We start from the raw sequence: 17927 nt of genomic DNA, 5'->3' as shown, positions 1-17927 counted from the left end.
TTTGTAATGATAACCCTTGTCTGATATGGTCATCGAGAGAAGTTCTCATGTTTCAGATAAAATTTAAAAATAAAAATCAAAAGATAGGATCCGATAAATTTATGTAATAATATTAACGTGGACCAAAGCTTGAATGTGAGATGGATGAATGATTGATTTTATTTATAATTGTGATTTCCATGGTTATATTTCGCCATGTTATGTGTACGCTGAGCGCGTAAAGTTTCGATTATTTTGTTGTTTTGCGGCGAGCATATTTGGCTCAATTTTGAATCTTTAAGTGATTTTATGACGAAGTAAGATAGATTAGGATCTTTGCTTCGAGAAAAAATACTTAAGCAAGGATCGCGTCAATGAAATAAGCTCACAGAATGTAAAATGTTTAACGCTATAATGCGAGAATTTTAAGCCTTTATTGTGAGTTGTGCACAACACTAGGTCAATTGACGTAAGAATAAGAATCAAATGAGTTAGATATTTGATCTCAAAATAATTTCGTTATATAATTTGAAGCTTAAATAATTAATTGAAATAATATTTAATTAATAGAAGGGAGTTATTGGATTTTCATGTGACGTAGAAATTTGACTTACGATTTAAATGAATCGCAGAGTATTGTCAATTTAAATTATAATTCAAGAAAAGGAAGAATAATTCATATTTTGAGATTTTGAGATAGGTTTTTCTCAAATAATAATTTGTTTATTTTCTTAGAACGATTTATTAAGGCTTAATTTCGTCTGTTTACAGAATTCAAATTAATGGAGAATTGCGGAAGAATTCCGGCAGGGAAGAATTATTTAATTTTATTTCAAGATTTTGAAAATATTTCTAGAACCTGGAAAGTGCTAATATTTTATTTAATAAATGTTAAAACCCATTTCTTTTTAGTGTTTTCATTTGTCGTCAGTCCTTAGATTGTCCCTGACCCCTATAATTTAGCGTCGCCTGTAAGCGAACGTTCCGCCCTTGGGAACTTTTGCTTACCGGCTGAGCTGCCCGGCAAAACGGGGGCACGTAGTACAAATTTGGCGCCCGTAACGTGTTTGGCCCGAATTTAATTGACGACGCCAATCTAAGGACTCGATCTTGCAGTCCACAATTTGGACATAAGCAAGATGCGGCGACAATAGGATTTTTGGGTTATTTGATAACATTTATTAGCCCAGATCTCTGTGGCAGAGAGCACTTTAGTTAAAGTTAGGAAGGGCCATGTTGAATGTTTGAAACAAAATCTTGGAGATTAGGAAAATTTCATTTTTTTTATGCGACTGCATTTGCGCAACATTTCGGATTTTAATAGTTAAGTATTATTGAAATGATATACAAATCTTCCTCTAAGGAGGTGAGCTTAATTCATTAGTAGACGTGGAACTGGACTCTGGTTTACACTCTGATGTTATTCTCCCCGAGGTCTGAACTGCCGTTTCTTGAAAAGTTTATTGTTATTATGGATGAATGGCGTGCATTTTTGGAGAATGCGTTAGGGAATTTGAAGGATAGTTTGAAGCAGGATTTAAGTGAAAGTAGTGCTAAACTAAAGCAGGAACTTAGCGCTGAATTAAGTGAAAATAACGATAAATTAAAGCAGGAACTTAGTGCTGAATTTAATGAAAATCAGGAGCGATTGAAACAGGATCTTAGTGAAAATAATGAAAAACTGAAATTAGAGCTGAACGAGGGACAGGATAAATTTAAATCCGATCTTAAAAATGCATTGGAAGAAATACAGAATAGGACGGACGAAAACATTAATAAGCTGCACATGGACGTGAAATTATTTAATGGGAAAATAGCATCCATTCAAAGTGAACTTGTAGCAGTGAAACAGAATTTCTCAGACTTTAAAGGTGAAATACAGGCGGGTATTACAAGTTCGTTAGCTGAGATGTCGAACGAAGTTAGTGAGAGACTCGCTAAAGTCCAGACAGATGTACTACAGGGGCTTGATAAATACAAAAATGAGGTGGAGAAAAACTTTCAGAATATCGAGGAGAAAATTGTGGATAATGCAGACGACCTTACAGCGACTAAGGCAGCATGGAGTAAGAAGTTTACCGGCCTTTGCGAAACTTTGAAACAAGTGGAAAAGGGAGTCATAGCAGAAATAAAAGTTTCCCAAGTAACCACGTCAGAAAGGCTAGAATATTTCTATGAGACTATCGAAGAGACACAGACAGGTCTCAAAGAAATAAAAACGGAAATAGACAAGGAAATTAGCGAAGTAAAAGCTGAGTCCGAAGCATCGAAGCGTGAACTTCAGGACGGAATTAAGGAGCTTGTTGAAGAGCTTAAGATAATTAAACTTCAGGGCGAGAGGCATAATATTGTCACTTCTACATTATTGGAAAGGCAAGGTCAATTAGAGAAGCGGACGTCTGGTGAAGTCCCGTCTTCGACTCCAAAAGTGGTGGACATGGCTAATCCATTAAATAACACCAATCCTTACATAAATCAGAACAACAGTGGGATAAATTCGGCAAATGTTTCAGGTCAGACTCAAATTGTTAATATTATTAAACTTCATGAGGAACAACCAAAGAAGTTCAATAACGTTAAAGGCGTTACTCCTAAAAGCTTCATTCGTGAACTTCAGGAATACTTCAGAGATAATAAGATACCTCCTGAACGCCAACTAAGGGTAACTGAACGCTATTTAGAGAATTCAGTATTAACATGGTATGAAGCATTCAAATATTCATTTGAAGATTTTGAAGGGTTCAAGAAGGCATTTCTGGAGAGATATTGGAACAGTGACCTACAGCATAATTTAAAAACAGAACTTTACGCTAAGAGGTACGCTTCTTCTACGCCCACACGCTACGCCGATTATTTTTCAGCCCAGCTACGTAAACTAAAGGAGCTTGATATGCCACCCTCAGAAGTTGAAGTAGTCCGTGTAATAATAAGGCAACTTCCAGCGGACATTCAACGTATAATGATTGCTTCGAACGCGCAGACCGCAATTCAGGCAGAAGCCGTGCTCCGACAGCTCGACCTAACTTCGAGAGAGCAACCAAGGCGTAATCTAGGTCAAGATCAACAGGTGTTACAAACTACAGTCGTCCGAGCCGACAGTGGAGCTTCGTTCAACCAAGGGAAACCTAGCGGTCGAACTACAAAGGAAATGTCATCGAGAGTCCGTTCTCCTAGGTCAGGACACAGAAGTGACGAGGAGAGAGATTATTACCGAAGGAATGTACGACGCAGACCCTATGAAAATATTCGAGGAAGGTGGAGAAGAAATAGCGAGACTAACTATACGGGAGGAAGAAAAAGAAACTGGAGACAAGAAGAGAGAGAGAAATACATCCAGGAATTACGCAAGGAAAATCAGGAGAAATCCAAGTGGCGTCACGCGATTCAGGACCAGGACGTGAACCCAGATATAGTAGGAGCGGAAAGCTTAGAATACCAAAGGGCTAAGCAAGAAGAAAATCGCCAGCGCTATGAAGAGGTAGATTATAGCCAAGGGGCTATTAAAAAAAAAAATCATCCATCCAACTAGAAAATGATAGTTCGAATCCTGACTCTTGTAATTCAGAGGTCCCGAAGGAATGGATTGTAGTTCAGATTGATTCATGGGTTACTAAATCTGATGATCTGTTAGAAGAAAATCTTGAGACTAGTAGAAATGATGCAAGGACATTACCAATAATATTAGCTAGAATTTGTGGCGTGAGAGTAAAATGCTTAGTTGACACCGGCTCCACTATTAGTGTAATATCAACATCATTTATGAATGACTTAAGAGAAAGGCATGAAATACCTATCATTCCCGTCTCACATGTTAAAATTAAAGGAATTATCCCTGACAAGATTGTGATTTGCAAGCAGCAGACATTTCTCGATGTGGAAATCGGAAACACCAAGTTCCCTAATATATTTTTGGCCATGACAAATAGTAAATTTAATATCATTCTTGGAATGGATTTTCTTACATCATACCACGCAAACATTAGTTTGGATTCCAACCAAATAGTATTTCGTCTGGAGGAATTTTCAGAAATTACAGTCATGAATCCTGTTGATGTAACCGACCAAGAGGTGTTCCACATAAATTGCGCCTTACCATCGAGGGAGAAAGAAGACCATGAGGCCTTAGAAGAAATTCATCAGGTTCTGGATGACATCACTGAAGAGGACGAAAATAGAACGCATCCCTTGGATCTTATAAATCAGAAGGTGAATTCAGCTCAGGGAAATGACAAGGAAAAGGAACAACTACGAAATCTATTATTAAAATATAAGAACTTGTTTGATGACAAACCGGGACAAATTCCAGATTTTAAATATTCATTGGTGGTAACTGACTGGACTCCTTTCAAGAAGAAGCCATACCCGATCCCGGAGAAATTCCATTCTAGAGTGGAAAAATTAATCGAAGGCATGGAAAAGGATGGGATCATAATGAAAGCCAGTACACCCTTTCTTAGTTCTTTGGTCATCGTAAGCAAGCCAGATGGATCCCTTCGTTTGTGTTTAGACGCTCGTGAGATAAACCGGAAGTTGATTCCTGAAAGAGACCAGGCACCTGCTATTAAGGAAGTTCTAAGGAAATTTCGAGGGATGAATCTCTTTACGTCAGTCGACTTCACTTCCTCATACTATCACATTCTCCTGGAGGAAAAATCTAGACTCCTAACTGGATTCATGTTTAATCAACAGACCTACGTCTTCCGAAAATTGCCCTTTGGCATATCTAATGCAGGAAGCGCTCTTATCCGAGCATTGGATCGGTGTCTTACGGAGGAAGTAAAGAGCTTCACGACTAAGTACATTGACGATTTACTGTTGGCCAGTGAAACCTTCGAAGATCACTTATCTAAACTGGAGAAATTGCTGGAGAATCTTTCTAGAACAGGATTCCACATAAATCTAGCCAAGTCAAAATTCTGTCAGACTGAAATTCTATTTTTAGGACATATAATAGATGGTGAAGGAATCAGACCTAACCCGGTCAAGATTGAAGCCATAAGTAAATTTTCAAGGCCCTTAAGAGTGAAACATGTAAGGCAATTTTTAGGAATGGCCAACTTTTTCGCCAACCATTGCCCTAATTTTACGCAGACTGTCGCACCTTTACAGGATATGCTAAAAAAGGGAAACAGATGGAAATGGAATGATGAATGTGAGACAGCATTTAATAAGACCAAGGAAATGCTGATACAAAACGTCAAATTGGGATATCCAGACTTTGGAAAACCATTCATATTACAAACAGACGCGTCAGGTATTGGAATTGGAGCTGTGCTATTCCAAGAAAATAAGGAAGACCCTGAAAGGAGAATTTATCTTGCCTTCGTCAGCAGAAAATTGAGAAATCACGAAAAGCACTACACGGTTACTGAATTGGAGATGTTGTCAATAGTATATGCTCTCAAATACTGGCAGAAGATAATATATGGTTATCAAATTATTATCAGGACTGATCACAAAGCTCTGACGTTCATGTTGAAAACTACCATGGCATCTGAACGAATATTCAGGTGGACGATGTCTGTCCAGCAATTTGACATCAAACTGGAGCACTGTACTGGAAAAAGCAATTTGTTAGCTGACTGTTTAAGTCGTAACCCGAATGCCGATATTGAGGAAATCCATCAGATTGAATTAATTCCAGAGGACCACGAATTTTTAAGAAAATTACGTTACATTCGGCAAGCCCAGAAGAGAGACAAAGATTTAAGAAACATCATAGACTTTTTGGAGAAGAGAATCAAACCTGGAGAACCTAATTACAGAAGATATAAGAGGAAAGCTTCACGTTACCAATATCTGGGTGGAATATTATTTAAATTCATTGATTCTGCAAAATCGGAACTTAGAGTTGTGGTGCCTCCAAAATTACAGGAATCCCTTATCTGGCATACACACAGAATAACAGGTCATGGTGGTATTGACAAGACGATTGCCACTATTCAAGAGAAATTCACTTGGGAGAAACTTCGAACCATTGTTCGTAATGTAGTCCGCACATGTGATACTTGTCAGCGAGTAAAACCTAGCTCTCATCTGCTTCAGCATAGTCCTATTCCCATATTACCTACAGGGCCTAAACAGTTATTTGCAATGGACCTATTTGGACCAGTCCCGATCTCTAGGAGGGGAAACCGACATGTAATAGTCACTATCGACGTATTTTCTAAGTATATTGCCTTGTATCCTATCCAAAAGGCGAATTCAAAATCTGTAATCCGTCGGATAATCCGCAACCTGATACCTCACATGGGCAAGCCAAAGGCCATATTGACTGATCACGGATCACAATTTACCTCCGCTGAATTTCGTCAAGCTATGGAACAATTAGGCATTAAGCATATATTGAATTCTGTCCGCCATCCATCGAGCAATCCAGCTGAAAGAGTAATGCAGGAACTGTCAAAATTCTGCCGTATTTTCTGTGGAAATACACATTGGTTATGGGTAGATGTGTTACCAATTATGATGGAATGCTTAAATAACACTGTGCACGAGGCAACATCTCAGATTCCAGTTGTTCTTCATTTTGACAGACGACCTTACCGACCTTGGGATAGTATCATTCAATGCCCAGGAAATGTAAAACCTACCCTGGAGGAGAATATTGAGAAGGCAGCTAAATCTCTAAAGGAACAAGCTGAGAGAAGGCAACGACGTGTCAGAAACAAGAAGTTTCGTCGTCCATTAAAATTACATGAGCTCGTGTTACTCAAGAAACCAGCTTCCTCAGAAACCACAAGTAAATTTTATGCCAAGTTTGCACCATTATTTATTGGGCCGTACAAAATTATTAAAGTCTATGGGAACAATGCTTATCGCATACAAAGTCTTGATCAATCATACGAAGGAGTTCATAATGGTTCAAATTTGAAGAGTTATAACCGTCCTAAACAATCTGCTGTAAATCAAATAAACGTCATCTTTGAAGAGGAAACGTCATGGAACGAAGATGAGGATCCGATCTACCTTCATGCTTCAACGCAGGTCGATATGACGGAAGAAGTATGCAAAGAATGTCAGGAGTTACAAGATTCCACTATGAGTCAATTACGCTTGCTTTGTGCTGCGCTGGAACTGGACAATAGTAGGCTACGTGCTGGAACGTCATCTGGAATAATTACGGAATAGTGTGACACATAACTGTACTTCAAAATTTTCAAGGGACATGTTAATTATATTTCCAGATAATAATGATTTAATCTGCCCATCAAATCATTATTTCAGCCACGGGAGAAATATGCACCCTTGAAAATTGGTTATTAGTTTATTTGGGAAGAATATTTTATTTCTAGTGTGGAACCATGCATAAATTTATCATCCAGGAAGGTGATTTCAACTCTGCATTGTCTGCTAGCCAGCGAGGGGAACAGGTTTTTCCCGTGCCGTGCATACGAGTCTGGGTTTTTTTTTGTGCCTTGTTAAAGACAGCAGAAGGTGGCACGTGGACAGGAACTCGACCAGATTAAAAGCGATCAATACTTTGAGATTTTGACGTCATGATATTCAACCAATTGGACCGCAAGGTTAGCCTGATCGCAAAGTCTTAGCCAATAAAAATTAATTAACAGACACACCTACGTCTTGAAGGAATAAATACCCATGTACTTGAGGAAATCATTCTCTTTTGCTCTCTTTTGCTTTCTTTGCTCATTTGCATTCGCTCAGTGCTCATTTGGTCTTTGCTCAGTTGTCTACGGGAAGAATTGTTGGAGCACATGTGTCACTAGAAACGACGTATTCGACGTAGAATATTACCCGTATTCATTTAAGGAAAGACGAGAAATTTTCTGCTTCCGAGGAAATTTTGGGACAAAAAAATATCGGAAACGCCGCAGTTCAGATTTCTTTAGTTTTATAAACCTGAAGAGAATTTATAAAGTAGGTAAAACTGTGCCATCTTGAAGAATCGAGTGTGTGTGGAGTATTTTTTCTAAGACATATCTTTTAGTTTCAGCTTCAACCAGAAGACGCAAGATCCCCAGCAACCTTAAATAGTTTGGAAGAATGGAACTTCAGCGTTACGACGAAGTATGTATTTGTCATGAGTCCTCGCCTGCTGCAGCCATGTATCTTTAAAATGTGAGGCATAATTCAGCCCGGGAGAGAATAACATCAGAGATGGAGTTTGGTTAAATATTCATTGATCATCAGCCGAGTCCAGAAGCCAAGTCTACTACAGCTAAGATTTTAAATTATATTTTTCTCTTTTCTTTGTTGTAACAATTATGTAGACGTAGTCCTTGCTTGAATATTTAAAGTCATTTCTAATAGTCTTTGTAGTTAGAAATTTCACTCTTCTTTCACTGGTGTTGGTAGATTTGATGTGTGTGAGAGTGTATTTGGGACCTATAATTTGTTCTATGTGAGTGAGTGCTTCGTGACATATTCTCACTGTCCCATGTTAAGTCTAGGGAAGTGTTAAAAATATTTGACCCACGCGATAATAATTTTCATTTTATAAATTAATGATGGAATAATTTTTGATTTATCTGGGACAGAATATCGACGTGTTCTGTGAATTTAGGATTTTTCCTTGATGTTTTGTGGTTTACCATAGATCCGAAATAGAATAGAGTCATCTATGATTTCCTTAAAACATAGCCTGCGATGACGCGACCGCGCGCGTATAATAATAATAATAATAATAATAATAATAATAATAATAATAATAATAATAATAATAATAATAATTGACATTATTACGGTCTAATAGAATATTTAAAGGTCATGAGTGTAATTATTGCTGTGCTTATAAGTGATTAATGTGTGCTATTTTGAAGTAGATGTGACCTGGAATATTGGTCGTGGCTTGAATGTCCACAGATTTTGCATTTACTGTTATTGGTATTTTTGAGACTTGTAAATGGATCGTAAGATAGGTTTTTATTTGTGTGTCCATTACATGAGTCAATTAAGGAAGAGAGTGTGTTTTTAAACATAATTTCTTCTTGTGCAGCACATGTTGGTCAATAATTTGTGATAATGAGAGATTAAAAATAACGTAGTCGTGACTCATAGACCGTATACGCGAATGTTTATTTATCTGTGACTGTAGGCAGTTCTATGGAATTTTTAGTGACGATTTCTACTACAAAATTATTCTGGAACATCATTGTGGAATTTATTTCATTGGAAAAGTGGTAATCCTGTCACAATCACACGTTAGACGTTTGTAATGATAACCCTTGTCTGATATGGTCATCGAGAGAAGTTCTCATGTTTCAGATAAAATTTAAAAATAAAAATCAAAAGATAGGATCCGATAAATTTATTTAATAATATTAACGTGGACCAAAGCTTGAATGTGAGATGGATGAATGATTGATTTTATTTATAATTGTGATTTCCATGGTTATATTTCGCCATGTTATGTGTACGCTGAGCGCGTAAAGTTTCGATTATTTTGTTGTTTTGCGGCGAGCATATTTGGCTCAATTTTGAATCTTTAAGTGATTTTATGACGAAGTAAGATAGATTAGGATCTTTGCTTCGAGAAAAAATACTTAAGCAAGGATCGCGTCTATGAAATAAGCTCACAGAATGTAAAATGTTTAACGCTATAATGCGAGAATTTTAAGCCTTTATTGTGAGTTGTGCACAACGCTAGGTCAATTGACGTAAGAATAAGAATCAAATGAGTTAGATATTTGATCTCAAAATAATTTCGTTATATAATTTGAAGCTTAAATAATTAATTGAAATAATATTTAATTAATAGAAGGGAGTTATTGGATTTTCATGTGACGTAGAAATTTGACTTACGATTTAAATGAATCGCAGAGTATTGTCAATTTAAATTATAATTCAAGAAAAGGAAGAATAATTCATATTTTGAGATTTTGAGATAGGTTTTTCTCAAATAATAATTTGTTTATTTTCTTAGAACGATTTATTAAGGCTTAATTTCGTCTGTTTACAGAATTCAAATTAATGGAGAATTGCGGAAGAATTCCGGCAGGGAAGAATTATTTAATTTTATTTCAAGATTTTGAAAATATTTCTAGAACCTGGAAAGTGCTAATATTTTATTTAATAAATGTTAAAACCCATTTCTTTTTAGTGTTTTCATTTGTCGTCAGTCCTTAGATTGTCCCTGACCCCTATAATTTAGCGTCGCCTGTAAGCGAACGTTCCGCCCTTGGGAACTTTTGCTTACCGGCTGAGCTGCCCGGCAAAACGGGGGCAGTAATAAACCACATAACAGTAAATAACAAGAAAGTAAAAATGGTGAAACAATTTAAATACCTAAGAGAAATTATAACACACAACTTGGACGAGAAACCTGCATGGCAAGAAAGAACTACCGAAATGATAAAAGCTCAAAAATTAACGTGGTCTACATACAATAAAAAATGTCTATCAATATAACTAAAATTAAAGCATTACAAGACGGTTGTTCAAGCAGAGGGGACATATGGAAATAAAACTCTTTTTAAAGTCACTCAGACACACAGAATCAACAAAATCCTAAAAGTAGAGAGATGAACAGCAAGGACATGCATAAATAAGAAAATACCAAATAGATGGACAATAAATAAATAAATCAATCAATAAATACAAAAATAAAACATTACAACACAGTTATAAAACCAGAAGCTACATATGCAGCAGAAACACTCTTTTACCTGAATAAACAATCAAAGACTGACAGACTTCAGAAAATTGAAAGGAGGATTGGAAGAACCTGCATCAACAAAAAATACCAGAAAGATGGACAGTGGCGGTTAATACCTAACAAAGTCGTGTACAAAGAGCTAGAACCTATTACAGATTCTATGCGTAAGAGAAGACTGGAATTCTTTGGACACATCATGAGGATGCAGGATTCGAGACTTCAGAAACAACTAGTACAACACAATCTCGTCTCAAAAAATACCACAACAGGATGTAAATGGATCAGAGAAGTAAGAGAGGATCTGAAGGAATTAGGCCTTACAACAGAAGACACCACAAATAAGATAAAATTGAATACAAAACTCAAGAATACAAACCTCCGCTTTACCCTTACACAAAACAAACCAACAACACGCACATTTTCAACTGAGGAAAGGACACGAAGATCAGAGCGTCTGAAGAAGTACTGGGAGGACCGCAAAGCCCAAACAATCCCTTCAAAGAGACCTGAACGACGGACTGACTAAAGTGATCCTATGTGGTCATAAAAAAAGAAGAAGAAGAAGATGGACAGTGGTAGATAGTGCTAAATAATGTGGAGTATAGACAACTGGAGCCCTTCAAAGATACTATACGGAAGAAGAGAATCTCTTTATTTGGCCTTAAATTTTGAATATGTGAAAAATAAATTGTTCACTTAGAAAACTTAACCTCTTTTGTTGATGTTTCCACTCCTTGTAAGGTTCATTACTTTTCACATCCTTGATCTTTAGTTGTCACTGGTTGTACCTGTCTGTTTTAATAATAATATTATTATTGGCTGACGTATTTCATCACCTTCAAATACCACCGGACTGAGCCATGATCGAACCTGCCAAATTGACCAGCGCCTCAACTGTCTGAGCCACTCAGCCCGGCCTTGCCTGTTTTAATTTGTTTTATTTTTATTGAAAAATTTTCATGTTCTAATTTCTATTTATTTTAATATTGTTAACTGCTCAGAGGTTACAAAAACAACATTCGTGTACATAAGTGTTAAGTAGACAGTGGAAGGCTGATGACTACAGAGGTACTGCTTGTGACACTCTAGATATAGAAGAAAACTTACGTGTGGTTTGGAACTTATCCAGTTCTATAAAAAGAGATTTCTGGTCTTGGAACAGTAAGGGAGTGCCTCGTTCATCGTATTTGGGAGCCATGAAGATACGAACTGTTCCAATACGAGGTTGTCCAACGTTTGTCACCTGCCAACAGAGGTAAATTTATGTTACTCTATGCATCAACCTTAAAACAGGATATAAAGAGCGAGTTTGCTGTGCGGTTAGGGCCGCGTAGCTGTAAGATGGTGGGTTGGAACTCCACTGTCGGCAGCCCTGAAAATGGTTTCCCGTATTCTCCCATTTTCACACCAGGCAAATGCTGGGGGTTTTGGTTCATTCAGAAAAGCTGACAGCGGGGTTCGAACCCACTCGCCTTCAGAATGCAGAGCTTGGCTCCATAGTCGTAGCATGTTAACACGCACGGCTACTCCACTCAATGATACTATTACTGAAATCTATATAAATAAAATCGTAACTACCTTGTGTCTGTACTATTTTGGCAAAATTTCCATACAGTTATCCGTTTCAGGTGTAATAATGACCATATGCATAATTTTTAGCTTTGGTGTCTGTTTATTTGTCTGTCCTTCTATTACTTGAAAACTACTGGATATATTTCCACCAAACTTCATATTTAGGATCCACCTGTCCTTGGGTAGGTTTTAGGGCAAATACTGTTTCTAAATCCCTGAACTGACTGGGGGTTTATACGAAACTGAAATCGTGATATGCACTCCCTCAAAATATGCACAACCAAACTTAATGGAAATCTACCTGCCTTCATTAAAATTAATTTCTAATTTTTTTCTCATATTTATCATTTCGATAACTGGATTAATAAGGGAGATATCATTAACGGACCATTTTTTGGTACAAGTACCACCGAACATAATGCAAGAGCGGGTGCGTGTAAAGCGTATCTGTTACAATTTGAAAACTACTGAAGATATTTGAACCAAACTTTATATTTAGCATCCACCTGTCCAAGGGTAGGTTTTTTGGGTGTCTGTTGTTTGTTTGTCTATTGGCCTGTTTGTCTGTCTTTCTATAACTTGAAAACTACTGGATATATTTCCACCAAACTTTATATTTAGAATCCATCTGTCTTAGGTAGGTTTTAGGGCAAATATTGTTTCTAAATCCCTGAACTGACTGGGGGTTTATACGAAACCGTGATTTTGCACTCCCTCAAAATATACACAACCAAACTTAATGGATATCTACCTGCCTTAATGGAAATTAATTTCTAAACCTTTTTCTCATGTGCATCATTTCGATACCAGGATTAATAAGGGAGATAATCATTAACGGGCCGTTTTTCGGTACAAGTCCCACCTGACTTAAAGCAAGAGCGGGTGCGTGTAAAGCATATTACAACTTGAAAACTACTGAAGATATTTGAACCAAACTTTATATTTAGCATCTACCTGTCCAAGGGTAGGTTTTAAGGTCAATACCATTTTAGATTCCTGGAATGGGCTGGGGTTTTATAGATAACCAAAATGGTGAATTTACTCTCCCACAATATATACAGTACAAGATCAACCTGACTGGAAATCGACCAAATTTGATGGAAATCCAATTCTAAATATTTTCTCACGTGCATTTTTTTCAGCAGGAGGATTAATAAGGCAGATATCATGAAAGGTCGGTTTCTCAGTCTGAGTCCAGCGGACATAGCCCAAAAGGTGTTATACGTGGAGCAGATTCCTTATCTATCTATATAAATCAAATCGTAACGACCGTGTGTCTGTGTGTTGACTATTTTGGCGAAATTTTCGTATAGCTTTCCGTTTAAGGGGTATCAATGACCATCTGCATAATTTTTAGCTATGTATGTTTAGTCCTCAGCCCAAAGGCTGGTTGGATCCTCAACAGCTCATAGTTCCCTGAAAGTCCTAAAATTTACCCCCCTCGCACAAAATAAAAATTGCCTCACAATGTGCCATACGAGCAGGAAAATTTAAGTTAAGCAAAATTATACGTTTTAGCCAGTAACCTACAGAAAATGTTCGAGATCTTTAAATTTTTCACTTTTATGCCGAAGAATATTGAAATATGGAGGCAATTTAATGACGGTGCAGACCTTCGTTTCGAAGTATTTCGCGGCTGAATGGTAAGTCCTATCACAAAACGGATAGCACAATCTCCGTTCAATTTGAAGTGATCTACAACTTTGGTCCTGTGACATTTCGTCATCTCTTTCTCTCTCTCCCTCATAGGGTAGATTTGGTTGTATATTTCGAATGTTCGTAAATTTTGTGCTTTTATACACGTGTGTTACTTAGTTTGACACACTTATAGGAAAGAGTCATCGAATTTGGCACGCACATTGACACGACCAAAGGCTATATGCGAACCAAATTTCATGATTCTAGCTTCCACACAAGTATGTGAAAAATAAAATAAAATGTTAAAAATGTACCAAAATTTCACACCATTTAAATATCGTAACACAGTTGAACCCAAAAATATGAGAGATATGAGAAAATAAGACCAAACATGAAGAGCAATAATAAAAGGGATGTCTGAGGGTTCAAACCGTTTGTTGATATGATCTACCGCTTAGGAACAGTAAACCTCGAAATGAAGGTTTGCACTTACAAACATGCCCATGCTTATCTGTCATCTATATAAATATAATCGTAATGACCGTGTGTCTGTTCATTAACTATTTTGGTGGAATTTCCATACAGTTATCCATTTCAGGTGTAATAATAACCATCTACATATTTCTTAGCTTTGGTGTCTGTTTGTTTGATTATATGAGTGCTTATAACTTGAAAATCTACTGAATATATTTCTACAAAACACTATATTTAGAATCCACCTGTTCTTGAGTACATTTTAGGGCCAATATTAGTTCTGAATACTTAAATTTAGTGGGGGTTTATCCAAAACCGAAACCAAGATTTTGCATTCCCTCAAAATATGCACATCCGAAATTAATGGAAATCCATTTCTAAAACTTTTTTTCTCATATGCATTTTCCAACAGGAGGATTAATAAGTGAGATATCATGAATGGTCGGTTTTGCAGGTTAAGTCCAGCGGACATAACCCAAAAGGTGTTGTATGTGGAGCAGATTCCTTATCTATATAAATAAAATCGTAACGACTGTGTGTGCTTGTAAATTGACTATTTTGGTGAAATTTTTGTACAGCTACCCATTTGAAGGGTAATAATGACAATATACATATTTTTGGTGTAGTTTCTTAAAGTCTTAATTTTTACCCCCTCACCCAAAATCCAGATTGTGGCATAATATGCCAGACAAGCAAGAAAATTGAAACTTGGCGAAATTATTCATTTTAGCCTGTATCAGACGGAAAAATTCCAAGATCTTTAAATTTTTCACTTTTTATCCCCAAAGAATATGGAGGGAATTAATGATGGTGCAGACCTTCGTTCTGAGGTATTTCGTGGGATAAACGGGAAGTCCTTTCACATAACGGATGGCACAGTCTTCGTTCAATTTGGAGTGATCTTCAACCTTGGTCTTATGACTTTTTGTCGTATCTGTATCCCTTATACGTTAGATTCGTCTCTATTTCTTGATTTTAAGTAAATTTGGACTTTTTACATGCATGATTCATACTTTCAATCACTTACAGGAAAGTTAGAATCATCAAACTCTACACAAACATTGGCCCACCCAGTACCCATTTGTGAGCCAAATGCTATGTCACATAATTATCCGAAAAGTAATGCGATGTAAGATAATCTTACACAAATTGCACCTTATTCAAAGTTTCTAACTCAATTTGACCCATGAATAGACAAGATGCGAGAAAATATCATAGGACCAGCCATTTAGGCTGCTAAATACTGCGTCTTATGGTACAATCTTTTGTTGATATGATGTACCGTTTAGCAGAGGTTAATCTGTAAATGAAGGTCTGCAATATTGTAAACATGCATATACTTTCATACCGGTATGTCGATCTATACACATTCATTGATGTCAATTTATAGCGATCAAGAAAGGGTGTGCCTGGTACTGAAATCAGTGCTCCCCACACCGACTTTGACTGGCAGTAGGAATGGGGTCCTTCAGCTGCTGTGTAATTGGCATTAGTAAGGAGGGCCTACCACTGTAATGAATAATTCACTTCTCGATTTGACTTGCAGAAGGCAAGGGAGCATGCAATTTTGTTCAATATTCCCCTACCTGATTGTGTTTGGCTGTAGGCCAGGGTGCCTGCCATTATAAACAAATGTACCCATCTAAAATGTGACTAGCATTAGGCATAGTGGCCTGCTATTTTAATGGAAACTCACCAAATCTGTGTGACTGGCAGTAAGCTGCCTGGCAGAAGATAAAAGAGCCTGTCATCATAATGATAATTGTATGACTCAATTTTGACGGCAATGATGGGATAGGCCTAGGAGTTGGAAGGAAGTTGCTGAGGCCTTAATTAAGGTACAGCCCCAGCATTTGCTGGTGTAAAAATGGGAAACCATGGAAAACCATCTTCAGAGCTGCCAACAGTGGGGTTCAAACCCACTAACTCCCGGATGAAAGCTCACAGCTGGGCGCCCCTAACTGCATAGCCAACTCGCCCGGTGACTCTGTCTTATTGTTCAATGTCGTCCCCTACATATTCTCCATCATCCTCATCAAAATATTGCTCTCTGGAATCATTACCTGTGAGGAACACTCAATTCCTTCGTCAACAAGAGATGAATGTATAATTCTCATAACACCATGATGGCTACACGATAGTGGGAAAGATGTTTCACTCTAACTAAGCCAAAATAACATCAGATTACTTTCAAAACATGTGAAATGGAGTGATATATCTGCCTTACAGAACTTCTTTGAACATTTCCATGGAAATTCAAAGCATAGCACTATATCTCATATATATGAGCTTGGTGAAGTAGACACTGCACCAAAACATATATGTCCACATATGTATGGGTTTGGCGCACGACACATGGCATTCAATAACGTATATGTACATGTTTGGCATTGACGTTAAGAATGCCTATTACGAAAGTATCAAGGAACTTTTGATGACCCCATTAACCCTAGAACTGCTTCAGGTTTATTTGCTAAATGCTGCAGTAATATTCCCCAATACACAGAATAAGAGAAAACTGTTTGAAAGCACATCGTAATCATGACTTAACCTTATCATACATAAATGAAAATAAATGGCTTATGGCTTTTAGTGCCGGGAGTGTCTGAGGACATGTTTGGCTCGCCAGGTGCGCGTCACAATGAGGATGAAATGATGATGAAAATACACCCAGCCCCGATGCCAGCATAATTAACCAAGGATGGTTAAAATTCCCGACCGTGCCGCGAATCGAACCCAGGACGCCTGTGACCAAAGGCCAGCCACTAACCATTTAGTTATGGAGTCGGACATACATAAATATAAAGCTGATGGACAGATCTACATAATTTTGGTAAAAAAAAAGTCGTTTTCAATATTTTTGATTAATCATACAAAGGATTTTTATAAAATATTTTTTAAATTACTGACTTTTCTGCAACTTAAAAAAATGTATTTTCACATACAATATGTCTCAAAAACATGATACTCATGGGATAGGAAGTTCAAAGTGTCTTTTTAATTACTCAACAACCAGTTTTCAATTACTGGCCACTATTTTGTTCAATGCAACCTCAATATTAACCTGAAAGTAATTCTACTTCTGCAGCCAAACAATAGTCTATGATTGTCATTTATTTCTCAAAGATGAAACTATCTGGAACCAGCATGACTTGACATTAATGCCATCTGGTGATTTACAGTAAACCTAAGTTTGAATTCAGCACGGCCGACTGGATACCTCGCTGCGCTCCTTATACCGGCCTTGACAATCGCTTGTGAAGCCCAGCATAAAGCTGTAATTGGAAAGTTTCACCATAATGCCGCTGGAGCGCTGCCCTACTACCCACTGACAGGAAGCTGTATACCGCAAATTGCCGCATTTCCAGTTTTGTTTTTCGGTTTTGCAGTCGTAAATGTTGGCAATGTGTTCACAATGAGGAGCTTGTTGGCTTGATAATGAGATCTGATAGTTATGCGCTAGTGAGTTTATTTTTTATTGTGTAGTGTGGTGATTAAATTTTTTAAATTGTGTTTACAAATCTTGGAATTTGAGACATTCTTGTGCACCTTTTGGTACTTCGAGCAGAAATTTTATGGAAACAAGAACAAAGTGATTTCTCGCTGTAACTTCGTCCTGAACAAGGATTTTAATTTATGTGCTAAT

At 37.2% G+C, this 17927-nt stretch overlaps 1 protein-coding gene across 2 annotated transcripts in view; it reads right to left on the bottom strand.

Moving 5' to 3' along the window:
* LOC136886481 (phenoloxidase 2) overlaps window positions 1-17927 on the bottom strand; it is a 127290-nt gene that overhangs the window by 12651 nt on the left and 96712 nt on the right. For both annotated transcript variants that reach the window (XM_067159284.2, XM_067159282.2), the window contains exon 11: window positions 11705-11840. In XM_067159284.2, coding sequence (XP_067015385.2) covers window positions 11705-11840 — 136 coding nt within the window. The remainder of the gene's footprint in view (window positions 1-11704; window positions 11841-17927) is intronic.

This window comes from Anabrus simplex, chromosome X (assembly GCF_040414725.1).
Source record: "Anabrus simplex isolate iqAnaSimp1 chromosome X, ASM4041472v1, whole genome shotgun sequence".
Classification (NCBI taxonomy): Eukaryota; Metazoa; Arthropoda; class Insecta; order Orthoptera; family Tettigoniidae; genus Anabrus; species Anabrus simplex.
Note: the sequence above shows the minus strand (reverse complement) of the source record. Positions and strands in the feature narration are given on the sequence as shown.